The following is a 27074-nucleotide window of genomic DNA, read 5'->3' on the forward strand; positions in this document are numbered from 1 at the left end:
GCAACACCCTTCAAAAAATACGTAAACCCTAATTTATACTTCCATGCTTCTTCAAAGATATTATCACCATATTGTCTTTCCATATCATAAAATGCATTATAATCAATTGTAAAATGAGTTATTTTTTAGGCAAGAGCCTACAACACAATGAGCCTCTTATCGAAGAGGTCTTGGATTCGAATCTACCCGTACTTAATAAAATAATAATTAATAATAATACATAATAATTAACCTTGACTCCAGCCTATTACTGATAAAAAAAAAACAAACATGAATTTATTTATTTATTTTTAGTTATAATGAAACTTTTTATTATTATTTATTTATAAATATTAACTTTTTCCAAACTTCAACATATTTAACTAAGATTTTATTTTTAATATAGGCTTACATTAGTCCTCTAAGTTAATATGTACTCATATTTGTTTATATTGCTAATTGTTTTTCTCGACGTTTTTACTGGCGGATGTTTTTTTGACGGGTCTCTGTATGGAGCCAGGGTGATTTAGCGGGGGGCAGAGCCACGGATGAGCAGTTGCCATGAGATCAATATGGGTTCCCGATTCGGGCCAAGCGGGTACGTACGATCTCTCATTTCACAGCCTTAACCGATATCAATCTCTTTAATTTTGCTTATTTTCTTCAATAAGAAGTCTCGTCCAGCATTTCAGATCAGTGAAATGCAATGCTCTTCAAACAACGCTTAAACCCTAGTTTATACTTCCACAGAGGTTAAAAAAAATGCCAAGTTATCTGATATATGTACTTCTCTGCTCTGACCTCAGAGAAATTTTAGCCTTCGTACTTCATAAGATGCAGAGTGAGGATTAATCCCACTGATTGGGAAGGGGGAAAAATGAGGGGTGCATTGTTGTTTGTCGAGCAGAAGTGTTTTAAGCTATTCTTCCATAGCAATTGTCCCGCCAATCTGTTTCAATGGCGGATGATCTCGTCAAGTAACAGAAATGATAATTATAGATGTTCTAGGCATGCGACTCAATTTTTTCCCCTTGTTGGCCCCCAAAATGCATTAATGTGTTCATGGCATCGATTGCCTCATGGAAATGCATTAAACTGGGGATCACGCACACCCAATCCAATGCAAAATAAGGGCTTACAGTATGCTGCTATGACGACATATGCTTCACATATCAAACGACCCAAGAAAATAAAAGAGGGCCGAACGAAGAAGAAAGTACAGCAAAAACACCAGAGGGTTTCAGCGTTCGAAGATATTGTGGATATAGATGACGCGTTTAGGTTTTTGATAAAAACAAAAGAATGGTTATCAAGGGTACCCGAGCAGGTGCTCCAACTAGACGATGCGGGAAAGATGTACAGGGAATTGGGGTTTCCAAGAGGAAGAAAAGTCACAAGGTATATTGAACAACATCCTGCCCTATTTCAGCTCTACAGACACACTGATGGAAAAATGTGGCTTGGCTTCACTGACCTCATGGAGAGGCTTTTGAAGGAAGAACATAAAATCATAGAGGAAACAGAGATAAGCAGGATGAATACAGTAAGAAAGCTCATTATGATGTCTGTGAACAAACGTGTTCCTATGTCCAAATTCCACCATTGTAGGCACATCTTTGGCCTTACAGATAGTTTCCGAGACAGAATTAAGCTATACCCACAGTTTTTTCGTGTTGTTGAAGAAGAGGGCTGTCGGTTTGTGGAGCTTACACAATGGGACCCTTCATTAGCTGTTACAGCCTTGGAGGCTAGTTATATTGGTAATGAAGAGAAAGTTAAAAATGCATTTGTGTTTCGTGTTAAATATGCTAAAAGTCTCCATTTGAGTAAGGAAGGAGTCAAGAAATTGAATGCTCTCAACACCTTTCCTCTTGTTTCACCCTACTCTGACACCTCCGGCATTGAACCGGATTCTTTGAATGAGCAGAAGTATAGAGTTTGTTTGATTCATGAATTTGTTAGCTTGACTTTAGAGAAAAAGGCTTCCATACATCATCTAGCCGAGTTCAAGGATGAATTCAGGCTAGGAAAAGACACCCGCCAGTTATTAAAGGAGCAACATCGCACCTTTTATTTGGCAGGAACTGAGATGAATTGGACTGTATTTCTGAAAGATGCTTATGTAGGGGAGGATTTGATTGAGAAGGATCCTTTGGTGGTTTTTAAGGAAAAGTTGTTTAGTTATGGTTTGTTGAGGGAGGGTGATCCAGAATTCAAGGAGATTATGAATGCCAGCAGGCTAGATGAAGATGAAATGTGTAAGGACAAGGAAGGGCAAGAGGCTATGGTTGGCAAATTAGGGGAAGAGTAGTTACAGACAATATTCTACCTGCCTAGGTTGAGAGCGTTGCATGAACGTATTTGTTACATCTAGATAAACTCTTCAGTGCCTCTACCTACACGCTACCTCTCAGAATCTAATCTGTTTGATTATATGATGCATGATTTTTCACCATTTTACAGCGGAAAATACAAAATGGATTCCACAAATACATCCAATTAATGATGTTGTACTGGAACAAATTTGAGGAGAACATGCAGCTAACCATTAATAGGATCAAATGCTTAAGAGTTATACCTCAGTGGGTGGAATCTAGTAGAGGAACATTTCCTCTTGACATATTAAATGTTGTATGGACATAAAGCTGTGTTATCTTGAATTGGGGGAGACGGAATTTGTGATTACATTTGGGGACGAGCTTACCTATTATTATACTGTTTCATTGCAGAGGAGAAGAAATTTCTGATTTTTTCAGAGTTGAAGCTCTAAGGATGTCAATTCTTTCTGATTGCAGTTGCATGATTTCTCACCATTTTGCAGCAGAAGTTACTAATTGGGCTCAGCAAGAGGTATTAATATTTTGATTTCAATATTAGTTTCATTCACAATGGCAGAATTTTTTTTTGAATTGTAATTAATCGGTGCTTTGGGAGGTGGCCGTGTCTTCTCTAAAGTCCAAAATTTTACTGCTGCTTTTATCCTGATATCTGCAACAATCTTTTTCTGGTTTTTCCATAACCTAATCCCAACCCGAGAAGTTTCCTGATCAAAGCTTTAATTAATTGAATTTTTTTTTCTTTTGGTATGCTGATTTATTTCCGGGAATGGTTTTTGCTAATGTTTCATGAAAAATGAATACTTCAATTCTTTTGCCAAATGTCTTAAAAAAACTGTAGACAACTCCAGAAACTATAATCTAAGCTTTATTTTTGAGATACATTGAGACTTTGAGTTGCTATGTGTCTTTAAAAAATGTGCTGGCTGAAAATTTTCTCTTGCTACTCGAGGAGTATATGCTTTAGGTATCCTGTTCTTTCTGATTGGAAGATGCATGACTTTGTACCATTTTGCAACAGAAGACACGAAAAGGCTCTGCAAGTATATAGATTGTGAAGGTATTAACATTTTGACTTAGCCAGGAGTTCGATTAACAATGTGATTATAATTTCCTTTGCTCAATGATTAAAATATCTTTTGGACACTCGATTTCAAAATCTAAACCTCACCCTTGAGATGCATTGAGTTGTTTTTAGTCTTTAACAAACGTCCTGATGAAAATAATCTTTTGCAACCTCCCTTTGAAGTCTCCTCGTCTTTTCAAAAGGTAGAAACGAAAAATAATCAAGGAAAAATGATGATTGTGAACTATATGATCATCAATTATCAGCAGAGAATTTGTTTTAGGAAATTAATTCCGTTTCTGATTACTAACTACAATTTAGGACCGGGCTTTCTCATATTGCATGGAGGATCCTAAATGTTATAGCATTTGATTTAATTGACCACATTTTCTGAACAGTGTTTTCTACTCTAACTGATAGGATGTCTTTCCTCAGAGGTCATATTGAATTTTAAATTTTTTTATGGCGTTGGAATTGAATGCTGCAGATCTTAATTTGTTTGCTACATATTAAAGAAATTCCAGACATTATTTATGTGCATCTACAGATTTCAAGGATTGATTGCTAAATAATTTGCATTTTTCTAATGCTACTCATGCAATTTAATGAGGAGTGACTGAAGGAAAATTATCTGAGCTTATTGGGTGTCTTTTTGTTGAGAGGATTTATCCTCACGGGCCACTTTGGTGTCTTTGTGTAGAGAAAATTTATCTTCAGGCCGCTCATTTAGTGTCTTATTTAATTTTGTGTTTCCGTTCTCGTAGCTAGCCCGACCTTTCCCTTAATTACTAGTTAAAATTAATAATAGACATTTAGATCTGCCCATAATGTCTCTCTCTTTCTTTAACAAGTTTGAAGTAAGTCTGAAATTCTCATTGTTCATAAAAAGGTACGCAAAAATACCTTGCAATTTGTTCTCTCATCTTTTTAGAAGATTTTACAGTAAGGTATCTAAATATGCTTCTGAAACTTTTTAAAGGGAAGATTTACAAGAAGCTTATGCTCTTTCATGTTTTGATTAACAAAGAAAGTCTAACTTCCTACATGACCTTGGGTTCACTCATGAGTTTGGCGAAGGTTCATGCCAGCTACCATGGCATTTTGATATTTCCTTAGATGAATGTTGTGATAAGCATGGAAATTAAAATGAGTGCAAAACATTGTAACTTTGATTGAGAAGATACCCCTTTCCTTCATATGGGTGATACCATTCTTATCTTTGTGATGAGTATAGTTCTTTGGGGGTATTGATGGGTTCTCCATAGTTCACTCATTCTATCACATGTTTTTCATTTGCATTCTCATTTTGTTAACATTTTTTCTCCTCTTTACTGTACTTGGAAGAAATCATTTTGAACATGGGTACCTAAAATGGCCTTGTTGTCAAGACTATCTTCCATCATTTTGCATAGGTTTGTTCCTCCCTAAGTTGGACTTAAGGGGTGTGAGTGAATAAGGTCTTGGCTTGATTAGTTACTTAATATGGACCTATTCACAAGTCCCATTTGTGTTTTCTAGAAATTAGTTATAATGGGGTTATATAGCTCATTTACTTTTACTTACCTTTGTGGTTAGCACATAATATAGGATTAAGACACATGCCAACATCTTATGTAATCGTATCACTCACCTTGGCACTAAACAAGGCTTTTGTCCATCTATAATATATCTCCATTGATCATCATTTGATTATAGCTTATATCTAATATTAACGAAGCTCATTTCATAAATATTGTCTTGTGGAAGGTATCTTTGTTTTTGTGGGTGATATTAGAGTTTGTAGCTCTTACACATGGAAAGGTGTTATCTAATCGACAAGTACTAGTTTTGGTGCTTAATCAATTTTTTTGTTTGAAGTATGTCGAAAGATTGTGGTGCTATTATCTCGTTATGGGTTTACTAGTTTAGTTCTTTAATAATTTTTCTATTTGCGTCACTATTTTTGGGTACACTTTGATGAATATACGATGACATTTCCCATAGCCTACGAAGGTCTTTACTTTTAGTGCTATCTTTGGTAGTGGCAAGGTCATGACAACACAACCTTCATAGGGTCAACAACTAATCAGTCTATATAGACGATGTGTCTTAACAATGCGCCATAGGGTACTACATGGATACATTTTTTAATGCTCAAGAGATTTACATACTTCTACATTGTTCCAACATAGTTCAAAATGTTTGAATATGATTCTTGATTGATCCATAAATTGTCTAATCATCGAGATAGACTTAAGAAGTTAGGAGTGAAACCTTTGAATGCATTAACCATCATATGTTTGAAGGTTGTTAGAGCATTCTTTAGTTTGAAAGACATGATCATATATATGTGATCCCCATTTTGTAGAAAAAGTGGTTTTTGACTTGTCTTCCCAAATTTTGAATTGATGGCATCTAGAGAATCCATTGGTGAATGAGTATTTCTCTCTCTCATTGAACTGATTCTAGGATTTCTTTTGTAAATGGGGGTCAATCAAGGATCATGAATGCAAGCTTTGTTACATTCATGAAAATGAATGTATATTCTTATTTTGTATGAGAATATGACTAGTCCATTTAGTGTCTTCAACTAGTTTGATGATTCTAGTGGCAAGCATTTAGTCCATTTCTCTCTTAACATTTTTCTTGTTCAAGTTGTTGGCATTGGATGGAGGTGGTGGAACATTGGTATGGCATAGTGTTGTTGCTATTGGCAACAAGGTTCTGCAAATAGGAGCGTCCTCATAAAATCTTGCTATGATCTTTATTATCCTCATCTTAGTTCTCATCTTGCTCCTAGCCTTGTTCGATATGTTCATCTAATAAGTTGTAACCTAAGTACAAAGATTGTGCAATGTGTGTTCTCTTATTTTTTGATCTTCTTTTAATGCCACTTGTCTCCTTACATGTAATTTATCATACAAATCATCTAGAATACTACCCTTAATTTCTAGTAAATCCCTTTTGAAGTTCAATTGATATTTAATAAAAGAATCTTCTAATACTTTTTGATCATTTGATGCAGTGCAAGGTAGAAGAATCCCCAAAGGAGATGTCCTAGCCCCTAACAAATAACCACACAACGAAAACATAATGCAAGATACAAGATCTGATACCAAAGACAACTCTTTATTCATAAAATAATTGATTACAAGCAATTTGTTGGGCTATAAGGCCTTCCCGATTATGGCTAAATACAATAGCAATTACAATAACAGTTTTGCAAGATCTCTTAAGATCCAACCCAAACACTAGCTAGTCTAGATCTACACTCTGGTAGAAACCTCCAAGGAAGATCTAAACTTGTCCTCGCAAGCCCACCAAACAATCTCCTTGTTTTCCAAGCCTCAACTACTAGCCCTTCTCAAAATTCGCTCCTCTACTTCATCCTCTTCTCCAAGCTAGATGATATTGACTCAACCCCTAAAAAAAAATGCCTTAAGACTCCGCAAGACCCCCTTACTTATACCCAACTAAGCTACAAGTCGGCCTAGTATGTTACAAATTAAATAAACCTTTGCAATAAATGCACATTTAAGCCACAAGTCGACTTTCAACGTACAAGATACAAGATTTGATACCAAACACAACTCTTTATTCATAAAACACTTGATTACAAGTAATGTGTGGGGCTGTAAGGCCTTCCTGATTATGGCCAAATACAATAACAATTACAATAACAGTTTTGCAAGATCCCTCAAGATCCAACCCAAACACTAGCTAGTCCAGATCTACACTTTGGTAGAAACCTCCAAAGAAGATCTAAACTTGTTCTCGCAAGCCCACCAAGCAATCTCCTTGTTTTCCAAACTAGCCCCTCTCAAAGTTTGCTCCTCTACTTCACCCTCTTCTCTAAGATGGATGATATTGACTCAACCCCTAAAAAAAATGCCGTAAGACTCCATAAGGCCCCTTTATACCCAACTAAGCCACAAGTCAGCCTAGTATGTGACAAATTAAATAAACCCTTGCATTAAATGCACATTTAAGCCACAAGTTGGCTTACAATAGAAATTAAATACAACCAAATTAAATGCCAAGGTCGGCTCACACTAGTAACCAAACACATACAACTTGGACAAAGCTGGAATTGAGAAATGACCAAGCATTAGAAAACCACTTCCGAGTATCGACAACTATCAGGTTCACTCGACACATGAAGGAGCACTCAATTAACACTGCGAACTTGGTTAGCATTGCAAACTTGGTTAACACTAAACTCGATCAACACGACAGGTTAATACTTGGTTAACAGTGCAACTCGGTTAACATGATAGGTTAATAAACAGTTAACACTGCAACTCGGTTAACACGACATTTTAATACTTGGTTAACACTGCAACTCAGATAACATGACAAGTTAATACTTGGTTAACACTGCAACTCGGTTAATACTGCTAGAATGAACAAAAAAGAGTTGGATTACAAGGCAACCTAGGATGCTCTTGCATTATCATTCTCTTCATAAATGTTGTAGTACTTCAACTAATCTATCTTTCAACACTTCCCAATTCGAACAATGATCTTCTTCATGTTTGACTTGCATTTGTTCTTGTCATCCTGTATCTTCTCCTCTAGTTTTGGTTTCTCAACTATTACAGGTTTCTCTTTTCTTTCTTAGTTGTCTCGGTCTTTGTAACCTTTGGCTTCTTAGGACTTGGCCCATGTGCTCTAGCCTAAGGTCTAGGAGTCCTAGCATACTTCACTGCTTTTAGTTCACCTAGTTTCTCAGTTTTAATCGATGGAGTTAGTTTGCTAGACTTCCTTCTAGCTTCTAGGGTACAAGTGTTACCTCAACCTTAGCAACCGTTTGTAATGGTACATCTAGTACCTCAAGTGGTTACACATCATCAGGAATATCTTCCATCATCTATTTTGTGCTAGGCCCACTAATTTGTGCCTTTTTTGCTTCTTTTCTTTCCTTTTTAAGGGCAACCATATACTCCTAAGAAATTCCTTCTTTTTGTGCAATTTTAGTAGCCATTTTCTTTCTTCTCCCTTTCCCCAAGCCTTTGTAAAGCTCTTCCCTAACCTGATTATAATTTTCTTGATATGTGCCCCATCTCTTTGTGTTAGGATCTTTAGTAGATGGTAGAATTACATCAACGTGTTGCATCACAATATATGGATCAACTTCATATCCCATAGGAGGGATCCATTGAACGCTTGGTTCAACTGCCTCCATGCATGTACAATCTATCTCTACCATGAAGCGCATAATGACTGCACATTTGTCAACTATTTGCTTAGGAAATCTAACCCTTCGTTTCATTTCCCATTGAAAACCTTTGAATAAACGAAACAAGTCATTGACAATCATAGGTCTATGCAACATCTTATAACGTTATGTTATTAGAGTTGCAGTAGGGATGTCAGCTCTCCAAGAATGTTGGTGCACATTAGGAAATCTGTGAATAATGTGAAAGAGTAGGTGCAATGCTAGAGATTCAAATATGAATCCTTGTGATTTGTCATGTTTGATGATTTTTATGTTTTCCAACAGTTGTCTTATGATTTCATAATCACAATGCTCATGCTCAACTACCAATTTGTAAGATATTTGAATTATTCCTATTGAAATTGAGTCAAACTTGCTACTATAGTGCATTTTGGAACCAAGAATCTTAGAAATTAACCTTACATCATGTTTGATATAGCTCACTTGTCCCATTTAGAGTTAGTGGTATTCTTATCTCCCTTTTGAACAAGCTTGGTTGCAACATGAGTTATATCGGCATTATCCAAGCAAATTACCAAATGGATTAACTCTGTAGTTATTTTGATTGGTTGATCAACAAGTCAAAATAGCTAATCATTACTTCTGCTAAGTACAATCTTGATCCACTCAACCTCCTCAAACTCTTTAGAATCCATAACTTGAACTATATTAAGGTTTTTAAAATGTTGGGACTCATATTTGAATGACCTATTATTATTATAGATACTTCTTAAGTCATTCCAAATGTCTTCATTTCCAATTACCTCATATTTACAATTAATATACAATCTTATGTCTCCAACATGAAGACCGTTCTTGGAGGTTTGCAAAAATGCTTCTTGTGGGTAATCTTAAATGGATTTAAAAGGACATTTTTGAAATAAATACCTGGGTCTTTCTTTAACATCATAAATTTGAGGCTTGTCCATGTCTATCCTACTAAATTCAATACTTAACACTTCCAAACAAAGCTTACAAAATCGATAGATACCTTTTTAAGTTGTCGAGGTAGGGTTTGCACAAATTTGCTTGAAATCTTTGCTTAATCACTCAAATCTCCTTCTGCACTCTTTCTTCTAGCTTTGGTAACTCAAATGGTGAAGAGTAACTTGTAATCAACTAGTAACTCCTTACACATTTCTCTACTATTAATGTGTTAGGTCACATTCTTCATAAAGTTGACACACAAACATAATATGAACAAGCTCACAATGATCGTACATATCACCATATCAAAATGCACGAACAAAGATTGTGAATCTTTCTATCCTAGTATATCTTAATATAAGCTTATATTGCTTGATTTTGCAAACTCGGGGTCTTAATATTTCTTGCTTAATTGCTCCCCCTTAGGCTATGGTAGCCAATTAGGTTGATGAAGAGGATTTAGTGCTAAGCACTAATTCCCCCTTGTCTATAGTAACAATTTGCTCATTTTCTTTCCATACTTTCCCATTTTCAACATTGCTCTCTTTCACAAATGTCTTATTAATGTTCTCATAGTTAGTCCGATTAACAATATTTATTCCTTCTTCCATCATAGTTATTCCTTTTGATATTAGGCATTCTTACATAGTTCACAAATCCATTGAATCTGCAATATCTAGCTAAATGTCGTAGATTATTACACTTGTAATATGTAACAACATAATTTCCACACCTTGGTTCATTTTGATTCACTTGTAATTTGCAATCTTTAGCATTGTGTCTAGATTTGTTGCATTTGTAAAATGTTACTTTAGTAAATATGACATTATTGTTTCCAATAGGTCTCCTTGCATTGACATTAGATCTTTCATTTATTCTTCCATTTGCTCTTTGAGTAGATCTAACTCTGCATGCATGTGATTTATGCCCATAAACCCAACAATTGAAACAAAAACTAGTAAAATGCTTAGTATCATTGTTACCTTTGCAATAATTCTTCACGTGTCCATACTTGTTGCACACATATCATCTTCCTTTGATCTTCTTTGTTTGCTTCAGGTTCTTCATTCTGAATAGTTTTTCTATATAGGATCTTGCATTGATCTTTCTTTTGCTTCTTTAGAACATTCACCATGATGACATCCAATTCCATTCATGTCACCTTTAGGTTTTTGCTATTGTAGTTTTTCATCAAGTTAATAAAGCTTCTTTTTAAAATATAAGCTATTGTGGATGTCATAGTCGAAATAAAGTGAAGGGGGATCTATATCCACTAAAAATGATTTGGATGATACTACTAGAAATTTGTACGATAATATGGTAGTTAATTATGAAAACTTTGAATTGAGATCTCATTTTACAAGATTGACATGTAATCCTAAAACTAATTTATTGATTTTTTTTTAAATGAAATAAAATAAATGCCTTCACGGCATTTGAAGACTATGGATTGTCCACGGATGTACCTCTCTATTATGGATTTCTTTGTGACATTGAAGGACCCTTGGTCCTTACCTTGTCTTTCTTTCTTGTTGTTGTTTTGTTTCATTTTCAGTCACTGTTTGGTGCCTTTGCTTGGCTGACTCTTTTGTTTGTATGCTTAGTCCCATAAACCGTTTTGGTTTTTCGTGGACATTAATAATTTTATCTTATCTATCTTATCTTATCTTTTACACATAAAACAAGTATTTGATATATTGAACTTTTTGAAAGATACAAGAACAATATATTACTATACAATTATTTATTTGTTGAAATCGCACCAAAAGACATACTACCTCTCTTTATTTCAAGCTTTATACAATTTCATCAATTTGCTTGCATAATTTATCCTAAATCAACAATCAATAATCAAGGTTCAAAGGTTATAGATCGAGATTAATAAATTAATTAGTACTCTTAACCTAACTAATTAACTCAAAGTTCAAAATTGTAAATATTCAGTGAGCAAAGAAATGGAATAAAACGTAAACGAAGAAGATGGAATATAAGAACACTATTTATTGTGGTTCGACAAAATTTGCCTACATCCACACTCCAACATGGAATTCTTATTAATGGTTAATTGATACAATTTACATAGACTTCACACAGTCATTTGTAGATTACAGACAATTCTATGAATATGAAGAGTCAAGAGGGAGAACAGGTAATCATGTGACTGTTGGGCTTCATATCCCAACAATTTTCCCTGTGAAGTCAAACTGGCACAACCATGCAGTGTGACATCCTTTGTTGCTTATTTCAAATTTCAAAGAATGAAGCTCTGAGATGATCTCAAGATCACTCGACTTTTTTCTATTACACTTCAAATGAGTCTTCTCCATATTAGATCAGAATTTTAAATATCTCCTTTGTACTTCAACCTACTGCTCACATAATCGGCATCGTTTTTCTAATTGCTCTCATTTAAATTTTCATTAACAATTGGTGTTGAGGAGGTTTGGTTGTCCTTTGCCCGAAGGATATTATCCTTACCACTAACCAATCCTATTGCTGCTACTTTTGCTATAGCTGGAAACTTGAATGCAACTCCTCCATCAATGAGTTTGAATAGCTGGACATGCCATGTTTCTAAATCTTCTTCATTGGTCTATGGAAAATGTCTATCATGACTAGCAGTGGTTGACGCTTTTCCCTTACCATTGTGGTTTTTTGTTATGTGGAAGCAATGATGTATTGAGTGTAAGTTGTTTATGATAACATAGACATTGTCCACCGTAATTTGTGTATGACTGCGTGGACATTGACCAACAATCCAATTTTGAACCAAAGAAATGTTTTGGCATAAATACCACCGTCCTCGTTTCCAAGACCTGTCCTCGTTTCCAAGACCTGACATGTCCACCCATAAAAGTAGAGCGCTTTTCAAATCTGCTTGCCCCAATCCATGCTTGAGGGCCATTTGTAGAACTTGACTATCAAATGATGATTTTTGCATAGGTGTTCTGCCCCTTGCCAAATTGGTGATTGGGTCTCTACATCTCCCCAACATTCCAAACAATAATGATAGGGTGTTTGGATCATAATCATCACCAAGCATGGGACGTAGCCCTTCAACTAGTCATAGTTGTCAAACCATTGGCCGAATGGGAGACCTTTCAAGCCTAGGTGAGGTGGACTTGATGTAGGAGTCCCACTTGGGGTCTTTCTCTCCCCTTCCTCATCCAAGCTGCTTCATACCACCACTAGTCACAATTGTAATATGATTGAACTCCATGCTGGTACCCACGCAGTCCATACATTTGCAAATTCTTTGCAAGATTCTCGTTTCTCATTCCATTATTTGACTAACCTATGCACACAAGAGAATCCTTGTTACTCCTAACCACATGAATTTCTGGTACGCTATCTACACCAATAGATGCCAAGTCATCACCAAATTGGACCAATTCATTCTCTATAGTTTTTATTTGGGTGGCGAGAGATTCCATATTTGGTAGGGTATCTCTTACTCGTTGTGAGCCACATAAATTCTAAAAAATTGCATACTCCTTGTCTCCCCCTTTAGGTAATTATCCCCTTCGTTTTTCCTTTCATTGTTTTCCACAACGAACTCCTTGTTTGTCCCTTCATCTTCTTCTACAGGGAACTTCACATGCTCTTCAAAGTTCTCTAGCCACAACATCCTATGAACTCTAGAAGCAAAATCAATTTGATCATTGAGGTTGAAACTAGAAGCAAGAGAAGCCATTTCAAATATGGCCAACACCAGGTTCTTGATATACTTTACTATCAAGTATTTTAAATTGGATAATACAACATTAGAGGTCTCATTGCGTGGTATCCTTTGATTGTATTCTTCATAGCTTAAGAAAAGGAAAAAAACCATGGGCTCCCTTTAGGGGGTGGCAAGGTTATGCGAGTCCAAGAGATACCAAGTTGTGGGATAAAGCATATTTGCTCTGGTCTTCTGTGTTAAACCAATGGAAATCAAGTGTTCTCTAAGACCAAAGAACATACACTTAATGTTAGGATTCTAGAGCCTCGGCAATCATGTCTTTTATCTTGCATGTGTGGCCACTAACTCTTGAACAATCACATTCATTTGCAAACAAACTAGAAAATCATAGTTTCAAACTTGAAAATGCACTAGGAAAATGTCTCATCTAGTTGTAGAATGGTAGCAGGTTAGGTCTTTGTTTGTATCTAGTTCATTGATTGTATAGGAACTCTTCTTGAGTTGTACCCAGTCTTTGGATTTGTATGACTTGCTGTGTTAAGTCAAACCAGGTTTCATCATCTGTTTTCAAAATTGTATAGGGTTTCCTAAGTGCAAGTTTCGGCTGTGATTGTATCAGGGTGAGCAAGATATCATACTCGCTTCCTAAGTAGTATAGACCTAGGCAAAAACTCATATTTGGTTTTTAGGCTCACACTTGGTTTATTTCTTGAGTTGTATGGGAAAAATTGTGTAAGGGGTAGAGCGTATTTCTATACACTGTCAAATAAATCTAATTTGAGATTTAGATACCCTTTTCAATCTTTGTTGTGGTTGAGTCATAAAAACTTCTCAATTTAGGCCTCACACCCTTGTTGTTGTGATGTTGACCCTGTTGATTGTATTCATCAGCTATATAGTTTTATAACTTGTAAAACTTGTCGTCCAACCAAATCAACCCACTCAATCTGGTCTTTAGATCATCAATACCAAGTAATTAAAGCTTATCCCAACATCTTAAATCAACATCAATTGCTTAACTAATCTCTGCATTTTGGACAAGTAGCATTATCCCTCACTTGGATTTTGATAATTCAATCTTACATAGCCATAGTTTAGCTCCACTTGATTTTCATGCTGGTTCAAACTAGTACTCACCAAAAGTTTGATCCAAATCCTAAAGACCTATCTACAAAGACTTTAAATTGATAACAAACCCTATTCAATGACCAACATCTCAAAGACAATCTTCTAGTCAGCAACAATGTTCATCAAAACACCAACAATTCTCCTCTAGTCATCAAAACACTTCCATTATGTCAGGATATGATTTGGGAAATCACAAAAATCGAAGTACTCATGAGGATAGTTTTCATGAGGATGAAATTACAAAGGAATAAATTAAGTAGTGCTAGAAAGACAAGGCATTTTAAAAGATGATGCAAATACTCCTACAACTTGACAAGGGGAAGTATTTTATGTACCTCGCTAGTATGGGAGTTAAACTTCCTAAGGGTTTTGATGTTGAGAGACTTATAGTGCGAGAGGAAGAAACACCCATATCTATTCTCACAAAAGAGCTCAAGGTAATGCAATTTGAACTTATGGAGATGAAGAGAAAAAAAGACAAACCTTTGAACAATTACTTACTTGAGACCATATGTCCTTTCCCATTGGATAGAGATCTCTACATGCCACCTTTTCCTTCAAGAGTTAAAATACCTTAATACACAAAGTGCACTGGGAATTCTGACCTTGATTCCATGTGAGAGTTGTATTCTCTTATCATGGAGTTCATACATGATCATACCTATCTCAAGAGATTTTCCCGCATAGTCTTGATGGTCAAGGTATGAAGCGGTTCTCAAAATTTCCCTAAGGAATTAAAACTTTTGATTAGTTGATTAAAATACTTATCCAACAATGTTCACATAACATCCAACATGTTACCATGTTAGACCCATGTAACATGAAATAAATAAGTCGTGAATCTTTTGTCACTTTTCTTAAGAGATGAATAAAGATCTTTGTGAGATATTCAAGACAAATACCCAAAAATGAAAAGATGGATGTCTTCATCAATAACTTAATCCAAAAAAATAACTATGCACTTCAAATGCATGGACCACCTACTTTTGACAAAATGGTGGATAGTGCCATGAAGATCAACGAAGTTTTGGTGAGAAATGGTGAGATCACACTCTACAAAGTCAATAAGTTCTCCAACATGTCCAATTGCAACAAGAAATACAAATCTAAGTATTGGAACACAAACAAAATGTTCTAAATGGAGTCGTAGAAGCATCTAATGTCAAACCAAAATTGATGGTGTTCAATCTTTCTAGTAACATTCAATGTGTTAAGACTTAAAAGCTACATCAACTCCTTAAGGAAATCATGAATCAAACAAAGACAAATGATGGATATCAATGCCCAAGAGAAAGTTTACTCCTCTTGGAGAACCTTTTAAAGCAACATTGAAGACTCTTTTAGTAAACAAGATCATAACTTCACCAGACCCAAGGCCACATGAACCCCTAGTAAAAGCTAAATAGTTCAACGATGATCATTATTGTGAGTATAATAGGAACAAAGGACATAAAACCAATGAATACATGAAGCTAACACATGTGATACAAGACTTGACCAATACTGAAACAATCATGGTTAGCGGTCATAAGACAACAATGATCACATAATGTTTAAACAATCACTTCCTCAATATGAGAAAGGGGAATCAACAAAATCAAAAAGTGCTAAGTTAAATTATTATTGCACTAATGATGATGATTTGATCCAAATGCCTGAATCATGTGATTATCTATCAACATGATCATCATAAAAGATAAAGAAGAGTTGAAATCCTCTAATGTTATGATGCAGAGTCACTCCAAAATCACTCTTAAGGGAGGAGCTTCAACATCCAAACAAGCAATTGCATCATCATCAAAACCTTCAACATACAAGCAACAATTATCAACATCATCCTTATTAAACTACAACTTGGTTGACTAACTGCAGTCTACTCCTCTATCCTAGAAATCCTTATGATCTCACCTTCTTATTGAGAGATCCTTGAAAATGTCCTAGTGGAAACAAATGTTCAAAAGATCAAGATATAGGATGGTTCTAAGCTATGGCCAATTACTTGAACTCAATACATTTATCTATCTTTCTTTGAGGAAGATGGTAACTTGTGGAGCCATCCACACAACCAACCATTTCATATAAAGGTATTGGTCCATAAACAGTGAGTGAAACACATCTATATAGATGGAGGTGTTTGTCTAAACATTCATACCTTTAATTTGGGGAAATCCCTAGGATTCTCTTAAAATGCAATAAACACTAGAAGCAAAATCATTATCAAGGCGTGTGATGAAGAGGAGAGAGCATCTAAAGGTTTTTTTGTATTTCCAATTAGAGTGAAACCAATGGAGAGAGACATCATTTGTCAAGTGCTCGAATTAACTCTAGCTTACAACATCTTATTGGACAAACCTTGGATTCATGACAACTTTTACCATCAACATACTATCAATGCATGAAGTTTCCATACAATAGAATTGAGGTAAGTACAACGACAACTACTATTTATTGTTGTAGCACATTGAAATAAAACATTGATAGCATGGTCTCACATACTAAAGAAGCCCCATAAGATCAACAAGATGAAAGTTCAAAAGCTTATAATGCAATTAGAAACTTTGAAAAGAAATTGAAAATTAAGGATACAAGATTTGGAGAATACAAACTGGACCCAATGCCATTTGTTGTTGATCTACCAACTTCTCCTAGGTCTTATGGAAAACATTCATAATCTCTGACATCTAGCTCTAAGGCATCAAAAATACATGATGGAACATTTGTGAAAACATAGGTTTCTCTTGTTGAAGAGAAATAAGAAAATACATCTTAGAATGGCTATACAAAGGAGACGACTCTAGTCAAGAGGTGAAAAATGTAGAGACATCTCCTCATAAATATGGAAAAGGGTATTAGATTATGCAACAAATGGGATATGAAGGAAAATGACCTATTGACAAGAATAAGGAAGGGGTCATGAAACCCATGCATGTGTAGGTCTCTAATCCAAAAAATAAAACAAGCCTAGGATTCAAAGAAGAGGGACCTCATCCACTACCCTAAGATATACCTATTTTTGATCAAGGAAATGAGTCTAAAGAAGAAGTAGGAGGACCAATATCTTATGAAAGGTTGTTACTCTTGTGAGGAAATCCCATATCAAAGATGCGTAATATACCTCAAGAAGTAAACTCTACATCTCAACAAGAAGTCATTTAAGAACTTGAAAACCAACAAGAAGAGACCAATTCTGAGGAAGAATGAACACCAATAACTATAGCATGTTTCTTGGACATATGTGATGACAACCAAACTGACTCTCACGATTGCAAATTTGATGTTGCAAATGACATAGAGGTAGATGTGATACATAAATATGCTTATAAACTTGAGGAGGGACAAAGCTCCAATGCTAGGTCTTTTAGATTATGTTTGTATGATACTAATGACTATAGTGATGAGGCTAAGACTCTTTACAAAATGAATAATCCTTCAGAAAGTAACTTTGTGGAATTCACCTTACCGGTCATTAGTTTTGACGATAAGGTGGTGATGCCCCTCAAATTAGTTGACTTCTTATCCTTAATGCATCCTGAACTTACTAATTGGAGTAGAAATGAACCAATAAACCTACTTATCTTTCTCAATGACTATAATTTGTCCTTTTACTTGAACGCAATTGAACCCCTTATGTTTTCCACCAGTAAATCTAGTGTGAACATGATCGAGTGGGATATCAAGTTTCTTAGTTTGAAAATTATAAACAAAAGAACAAGTCGTTTGATGGTGAAAACCAACTAGTGGTTGTACTGGACCCAAAAATAGTAAAAATAAATGATGCATTGGATGGTAAAATTTTTCTTGAGGAGCTTGATGATCAAAAACTTGATATTCTTCTTGAAAGATCTTTAGTATTGATTGAACTAACACAACCAATTAATTTGGGAAGAAATAAAACGCCTCAACTTGTTCATATTGCTCAATCTCTATTAAAAGAGGCAAAAATAATATTTCACATAGTTTTCATGGAAAAGAAAACCAATTTTGCATGGTCTTATTATGATATGTTGGGCATGGACCTTGATCTAATAATGGACCATTTATCCATGGCACTAGAGGTTAAACCAATGAAGCAATAATCAAAGAAAATGCACCCTCATGTAACATTTTTGATCAGAGAAGAATTGGAAAAACTCTTGAATGTTGGTTTCATTGAAGTAATAGACTCCACATAATGGATTTCTAACATTGTCCCATTATCAGAACTTGAAAAATCAATTAGAGTATGCTCAAAATTATGATATCTCAACATAGCTTGTCTTAAAGTTGATTTTCCACTTCCAAATATTGATACAATTGTTGAGTTTACTACTGGCTATGAAATGCACTCACTTATGGATGGATTCTCAACGAACAATAAAATCACATAGAAGCTAAAGACCAAGAAAAGACAACATTCACACATTCTTGGGACATGTTCTATTGGAATGTAATGCAATTGGTGCTTAAAAATGTTGGTGCAACTTATCAAAAGTAAACAACTACCATATTCCATGACACGATGCACAAGAATATGAAATATTATGTATATGACACATGGGCTAAATTAGCTACCAAAACAACATGTTAGTTTGTGGTGGTTGATTAGGGAAGTATTGTACATACTTCATAAATTCTTTGTGGCCGATGTATGGAGGACATATGGCCGACATGTTGTAACCCTAAAGCGGCATAAAATTTCTTGTATAAAAGGGCTTAAGGTTAGGCATTTTCATAAGGTGTGATGCAAAAAAAGGTTCTTATGACGGTACTAAGCTGCAAGGGATTACAACTTGTAATCAGTAGATTGTAATGATATTGGACTTGTTGTTTAGTGGACATAGCCCAGGGACTGGGTAAACCATGTTAAATCTTGGTGTCTTGTGTTCTTTTCTGTGTGATCTATTATTTTATGATATTGTTTATATTTGCATGTAATTGTTACTTCTGTTTGTGGTTAAATCCTAACACAGAACACCCTGCAGATTTAGGGAGGACCTTTGATAGGATTGAACAATTGAGATTAAGACTAAATCCAAAGAAATGTACCTTTGGAGTGACCTTCAAAAAGTCTTAGGGTATATTGTCTTAGCTAAAGGCCCTGAAGTAGAAATGATGAAGCCGAAAGAAATAATTGAAATGCAACATGCCAAGAATATCAGTCAAATAAGGACATTATAAGGAAATCTTTGATCAATAAGACAATTCATTTCTCATTTAGTTGATAAGGCTCAACCATTCACAAAAAATCACATAAAGGAGTCACTTTCAAGTCGGATGATATGTGTGAAAAGTATTTGGCGGATCTACCAATACTAATGACTCTTATTCAAGGTAAGTCTCTATTGTTATACATATCTACAATTGCAAGGAGATTTACTAGGCCAACATGATAAGGCAAGGAAAGAAAGAGAAATATATTGTATCAACAAAGCACTTTTATTTTACGAACTCAACTATACAATCATTGAGAAGGCTTGCTTAACAGTTGTGTTTGAATCACAAAATTTTAGGCATTACATTCTATCTCATTCAATAAATCTTATAGAAAAAATTGGTCCATTGAAATATCTATTGAGAAAAGCAAGGTTAATTTGAGACTGGAAAAATGGGTGATGTTAAGTGAATTCGATATTGAATAAATTGATTGGCAATAGGTAATCAACTAGTTGAATTACCACTTCAAGATGAAAAATCACTGAATATTGAATTTCCAGATGAAGCAATCATGTGATTATCAGAGTATCCATGGAAAATATCCTTTGATGGTTCATTCACCCAACAGGGGTCAAAAGTTGGTATTCTTTCCATAACACCTTAGGGGTACACAATTTTTAAAGCATACAAGCTATTAATTCCATGCACTCAAAACATTGCAGAATATGAAGCTTTATTGAATAGGCTAAAAATGACAATTGAAGGGAAGATTGTGGGGCTACACATCAATGGTTATTCTTAGCTAATTATAAATCAAATCAATGATCAATATCAAATAAAGGACACAAAACTCATGCCCTACAAAAGGATGATTAATAATTTAAAGTACTTTTTATTCATCACTTTTCAACAAATACCTAGAGCAAAGAACAAAGTGGCACACACCTCAATTCATTTGTTTGAATGCTAAAGTGAGGTTGGCGCTATGTCCTTGTCTATTTTCAAGTGATATTTTAGTATTGGGCAATTTGAGAAACTATTTCCAAGTATATGAACGATAAAGGGTCATTCCAGATATAACATCATTTAGTGCGCAATAACTCAATGATCTCTTTCTTGTATATGCATGCAAGAAACACTCATATTATCCCATCATTACATGCCTCGATGCTTGTGTTGTCTTACAACATCAAAAGGAAGTAACATTCAGGTCATCTTCGCTCTATATCCCTTGATACTTGTGTTCAATTTCAATATTAAATTTGATATAGGTAGTATTCATATCCTCATGATTGCAATTTAATTAGTGAGGGTTGTACTAGCCTCAATGCTCCATAAACACTCAATGATGAAAAATAACATATGTAAAAGATCAATTATTGACCTAGTGTTCATACTCAATTGCATTCATCTAGCATGCATTCATAATATTGCTTTACTTAAAATGGGCTAAACAAGAATATCCTTATGAGGGATGAAATCACAAATCATGTTGAGATCACATTGGGAAGATAATTACTCTATTGACATCACATTTGAATTTGATCATGATCAAGTACATCTATCAAGGACATAAATACAAATTGCATCGCATGTTAGTGGCATCATATCATTTATTGTATCATCATACATTCATTGCATTACCTATTACATAAAAATTCTACACTTATATCATTAATTGCATATCATACATTACAGAAGCATAAAAAGATGGAACTCATAACATATCATGTCTATTATCATAAAGCATCAAAAAACAAACATGCATGTACATTCATTTACAGCATATGAAAAGAAAATAAAATGCACTCATAAGATCACCATCTCATAAGAATCAGAAGAAGAGCATATACACATTGAATACATGCATCCACTATATATCATAAATATGTTAGTATCTAGAGTGCAATGCGATAAAAATCAATATCATGTATCAAGTACATCATGAATATGTCAATATATTAATAACTAGTTGTATATCATCAAAAATTAAAGATATCATGTATATCAAGACTCACTCCCACTCTCATGATACTAACGAGGGGTAGAAGGTGGAGTTGTTAGGAGTCACAGGTACTGGGGAGGGGTGGTGAATCAATACATGCAAACTTTTACTACTAATCAAGCATCTAACTAGTAGTAGAAAATAAAGAATAATAAAATCAATTCACCACATACATGAAACACATAAACCAATGATCTTGGTCTTGCGGAAACCCTTGTGTACCCACAAATTTTCACTATAATATAGTAAATGAGTTTGCATGGTTAAGAGAATACAATTACCCTTTCTAGGGGTTCACCCTATTAGGAGTGATCTCGTACCTTGTTGGAAGTACAATCAAATATGCCAAGATCTAAGTTGTTAAAGGATTTACATAACTCTATTAAGAGTCTACCTTGTTAGGGTATTTATAGCTTTGAACGTGTTAGGGTCCGCTTGATCTAGGGATTTAGCAGTTGTAACTTTTACTAGGGTGCACTTATCTTCTCTATATCTCGATAACAATTGCTAGATTTGTCTTCTGCTAGCTTACATCAATCATTTTCCTTCACCGGTTTCTACTTCTCCCTTCAACATCATCATAAAATCAGTTTGTTACAAATCCTTTTTGTTTTTGTGTGATCTTTTGCCTCTTAATCCAGACCCTTCATTTGAATTTTGTGTTTCCCTCTTTGTTTTCTCAAACAATTTATGAATCTCAATGATTATATTCGACTGGGTAAACTTTTGTTCCTCTTTACATGTCCATTTCTCAAACTAGTCAAAATATATAACATGGGGAGTCCAAACTTATTACATAGGTATGCCAACCTCGTTACATATCCCAAGGTACTAGATATCTCTTTTCTTAATCTCTACTATAGGTTTCACATTATCTAATGTAATTCTTCCTTGATCTCTTACTGACTAACTTTGCCATGTAATCACCACTCATTACTTAGTAATCATCAATATCACCGATTGTGATAGGTGTCCAAATGAGGCTAGGTAACCTATTATAAACAAAATTCTCACCAATCAAAGGTCTACTACGATTTACATCAATGACAACCACTTGATAGCTTATACCTTCCTATTGTCTTCATGGTATCTCAACGCCAATTATCTCAACCAATCTAATTGTTTATGGCCAACAATCTTCCCCTTTGGTATTGATGGCAATACCAAATACTTCATACTTCCAAATACTTGAGATCACTGACCTACTCCCCCTTAGATCATATCTCCTTGTTCCTTTTGTCGTCTCCTTTTAACTTCATCTCCTTTGTCTTCTCATGGAAATATCCTTTAGATCTTCTTAGTCATCTTCTCCCTTGTAGTCATCTTATCCCCCTTTGCCAGCAATGCCAAATGTGTAATCTTTCAACAACTTGTAACCGTTAATTTACAGTCTATGAAACATAACCTTGTAAGTTGCTTGGGTTGAATCTAAGGATGTCTCCCATGTTTTCTTCAAATGACCTACTGTAATGACTTGTTCTTTCATCTTGGTTTTAATATCATCCAACTTCTCAATTGTTTCTACACTTGGAAGTGTCAAAGCTTCATTTGCTTCCCTTATGCTTTGCTGCATTGCCTTCATGACATGAGATAGTAGCGTCTGCACTTCTAGAATATTCAACATTCAGCTACTTTGTTCATCCAATAACTGACTAGTCGTGTTCAATGTTCTTCACCTTTTTATTGAATGAAGTAACTGGACTTGTCAATTAATCAAGTTGATTGCGTAAAATTTCCAATTCCTTCTGTGCTTCTTCCTTTTGCTACTCCATATCTTTCACAATTTGTGAATAATTTGATATTTTGATAATAATATTTCCTGTTGTAGTCAATGTTTCTTTTACCTCATTTACTAAGTCAGCTACCTTACCTCTGACATCAGTGAATTTCTCCTCTATTTGTTTTTGCCATTTTCTTCTCCATATTCTCCTCGACCAAATTCATGGCTGTAGATTGTAAGTCAATATCTTGATCATAGATAGCCTTAATAATGTATCTAATTGATCACTAACTGGTTCACCTATGTTGTAATTTGCTTTAGATATTGATTCAGCTAAAATATTTGTGGCCTATCTTAGCACTTGTCTCAGATTTCTTTCCTCTTTACCTTTTTTGAGTATTCCATCAATTCTTTAGGTTTTCACTTGTTCACATTCATAGGTGTGGAATAATCTCTTTTCACCTAGATCTTCAACTTATTTCTCAATTCGTAGTATTACCGATTTCCTCTTCCTTGTTGTTCTTGGCTCAAGAGTGAGATTTTTTCTTTCTTGTACTCTTCCTTGCTCTTTTCTTGTTGCTCCTTTTTCATTTCTTCAACAATTTTAGCTTTCTTCTCTAATAAAACTATCTCTACTTAACCTATAGTTAACTCTAGCTGACAAATTGTGTCGATATCTTTGGCTTCACCTGTTGTTCTCTCCACTTGTTGTGCTTGTAGTCGTCTACCTATTGTGAAATGTCCTATAATACATTGTGAATTATCTCTTCAATAGTATCAATATCGTCAACTTGTATTGGTGATGAGTGTTCTTGTGACTTCTCATTAGGCTTTAGAATCTTCCTCCATGTTTCTATTGTCTCATCATGCAATTACTGAATGTCTTCTACTACAATTCTAGTAGCCCTTTCCTTGACTACAAATTTCTTCTAATGATCCTCATATAGTTTCTTTGCATCTTATAGGTTTAGCTCTCGTTGAGCTTCTAATAATGCTTTCTCAATTATATCATTTTTCATTTGTAATGTTGATGTCCATCTCACATTTATCAGTTGTTTCAATTCATTAGGAAATTGTGAATGTACCTCTGTGGGTGTTCTCTTGAACTTGTTTAAATGTACAACAATTGCTTCTTCAATCTTCTTTCTGTCTTCTTCACTTGCCAAATTGTATCTTCTCTTTACACCTGGTAAAATCTTGATTCTACAAATCCTCTGACAAAATCACTAATTGCGCGTGCTTTTCTCTACATTCCTCTTTTCTTTAATTCAGTAGCCCATTTATATGACTATGTATTTTATGCTTCTTCTTGAACTTCCTTATTAGGCTTTTTTTTCCTGGTAGCTTCTGAGATGTCCCTTTACTGATTTTGTATGATATTTCAAGCCTCAAATCAGATCTTTAAAATCAAACAACCAATATTTCAAAGATCCACCAATTTCTCAATAAACCCCAAATCGGGTATGCCAGAAATAGTGCCAAAAGCTTACAGCTTCACCTATTATTAATAAATCTGAAAGTGGACATTTTTACACAAATTTGAGCAGCATAACAGCCTATAAAATGACATTTTAAGATCTGTATAACATGCACACAATAGCTCCCAAACGGAGGACAAAAACAATGCTCATCGGGCTTCCGAAAATAGCACAAAATAGCCCAGAATCACCACAAAAACTTAATAATCTATCACAGAAGTATAATCATGTCCAAATAGATATGTTCAGCTCTATTTTAATATTTACAACCCAAACTGATATGAAATACTCAACCGGAAACACCAAACTCTTACAAAAATTACACCTGAAAACTCACAAATCTGCACTGTTCAGTACAAAGGCAAACTCTGCATGAGCATGCACATGAAATGGCTTCAAACTCCCGTCCTTAGCCTTCCTAGAAACTTGCAAACTCCCGTTCTTGGGTCTCCTTCTTCATAGGTTTGGCAGCCTCTGAAGAACAACAAAGCAATGTGCAAAAATCAAGTTCTGGAATGGGCCCAAAATGCCTCCAAACCCCTTAAAAGAGGGCATAACCTTAACTCACATCCAAGAGGGGTTAATAAAACATATTTTAATAATAATTTTCATTTATTAGTCCATTCGCTTCCAAAGATTATCCCCTTTTGCTGAAACTTCACCTTTTTGGGCCTGCCTACCTTAGTAAAGATTATTATTTTTTAATTATTTGAAAAAGGGACATGACAAGTCCTCCCCTCCCAAATATTGCTTGTCCTCAAGCAATGGATGAACAATAAACCAATCAAGCCACCTGGATCCCAAATGTAGTCATAAACTATACTACTGCCAATTAACACAGGCTCTTGCAATATCCTCTGCAATGTGACCGAGAGGAATCCATAATCAAATTGACAATTACAGCTCAACCAAACTCCAAAATCACCACTGCCACCGTTGGAAACCCACGAGACACAAACTCTTAGAACATCAGAACCCAAGTAAAGTGGACAAATCAAACTGCCAACACAGTAAATACCATCAACGTATTCCACTGGCCTATATGGAATGTAAAATCCAACTCTGCAACAATGGTGAACACTCTCGAATGAAACTGTACCAATTATGGAGAATCCACACACTGTACAACTCCTGCAGTCAACACAACTCTGCAAATCACTGGCCACTATCTCATAACCATAACTCCCATGCACTGCTGATGGTGAAAAGACATTACAAGATAAAGAGCAAGAAATGGAACCCAAACCAAATTTGCTATGAACAAGTGATATAGCCCACTGTGACTGACCACCAGCTAAGTCAGGAGATGTCATAGCCGAAGGAGTAGAATTAGTAACAACAACTGCTGAAGCATCACTCCCAAACTCCTGCTCTAAGTCATGTATTATCAAGCTGTCAACTACAGAATCTATTGCCATGTCATGCCCATCACAACTCTCATCCCAAGGCGTCAAATCGTCTCATCACTGATGACAAGCACTAGGAACCAAAGTGCATCTCTGTATCATCATCTCATCAACATGGTCATCAAAGGTAAATTAATGAGCATACCTCACAGTGTAGTGCTGATAGAATGTGCCAATCTCAGTTGGTGACTCAGACTGCAATCCAGATGAAACTAATTGCAATCGATCACTAACCAAGTTGGAATTGACTACTACCTTTGAAGACATTGCCAAGGGAGTAATATTACTAGTAGGAACCATGCCAACTGTCAGCTCACCAACATCACACATGATCTTTGATACAACATATCTAGTCTTTGTGCCATTAGTACTAGAGGCCGCCACCGTGTCAGGCATACCACATCAATTTGTTGCAGCACCCAACTCAACTGAACCTGACTTTAGTGGGAACGAACCCGATATGCCAAAGTTAGTATCAAGGATGGATGCATCCCCATCTCCACTGTCTCTGACAATCTCGACCATGGACATCCTTAGATCACTAGACACCACAACTTGTGACTGTACAGAATCTGGTAAAGATTGCAGTTGCTCCAACTCCATGGTCACCTTAGTCAAATGAAACTGCGACTCCTCAAAAGCCAATTGTGTACTCTCAAGAATCTCAGAAGTCACCTCAAGTTGCTGAGTAAGCTCACTCACCTCATCTTCTTTGGCCAATAATGAGTCATATGCTGTACTCCCCCACTCCATAAGATAATCTCTGTCGGCTACCAACTGCATATAATTCTGTCTCAAAATCCGAATAGCCTCCCATAAAGAGTGAATCTCTGTCAAGGAAAGATAACTGCCTTCCTGCTCATCACTAGTAGGAGAACCCCATCCATAAATTGCTAACAACTGACGAGCAACATCGAAATGCTGGCAAGTGATAGCAATGTCTCGCTCACTAACTCTCAACTGATTAGACACATGATGGCACTGGCTAGATTGTCTCCTACAAACCTCCTCTGATGC

General features: G+C 35.4%; 1 protein-coding gene across 1 annotated transcript; it reads left to right on the forward strand.

Annotated features, from left to right (window-relative positions):
- Window positions 1-440: 440 nt before the first annotated feature.
- Window positions 441-3065, forward strand: LOC149574880 (Ubiquitin carboxyl-terminal hydrolase family protein). Its single transcript, XM_089814730.1, has 2 exons — window positions 441-577; window positions 786-3065. The coding sequence occupies exon 2, from the start codon at window positions 857-859 to the stop codon at window positions 2288-2290; it is 1434 nt and encodes a 477-aa protein (XP_089670856.1). The 5' UTR covers window positions 441-577; window positions 786-856; the 3' UTR covers window positions 2291-3065.
- Window positions 3066-27074: the final 24009 nt, after the last annotated feature.

Source organism: Cupressus sempervirens, chromosome 2 (genome assembly GCF_028749045.1).
Source record: "Cupressus sempervirens isolate cs-2001-9-10 chromosome 2, ASM2874904v1, whole genome shotgun sequence".
Lineage (NCBI taxonomy): Eukaryota > Viridiplantae > Streptophyta > Pinopsida > Cupressales > Cupressaceae > Cupressus > Cupressus sempervirens.

Excerpts from the sequence above, each read along its gene's own strand:
- LOC149574880 (XM_089814730.1), top strand. The coding sequence starts at position 857 with ATGAGGGGTGCATTGTTGTTTGTCGAGCAGAAGTGTTTTAAGCTATTC.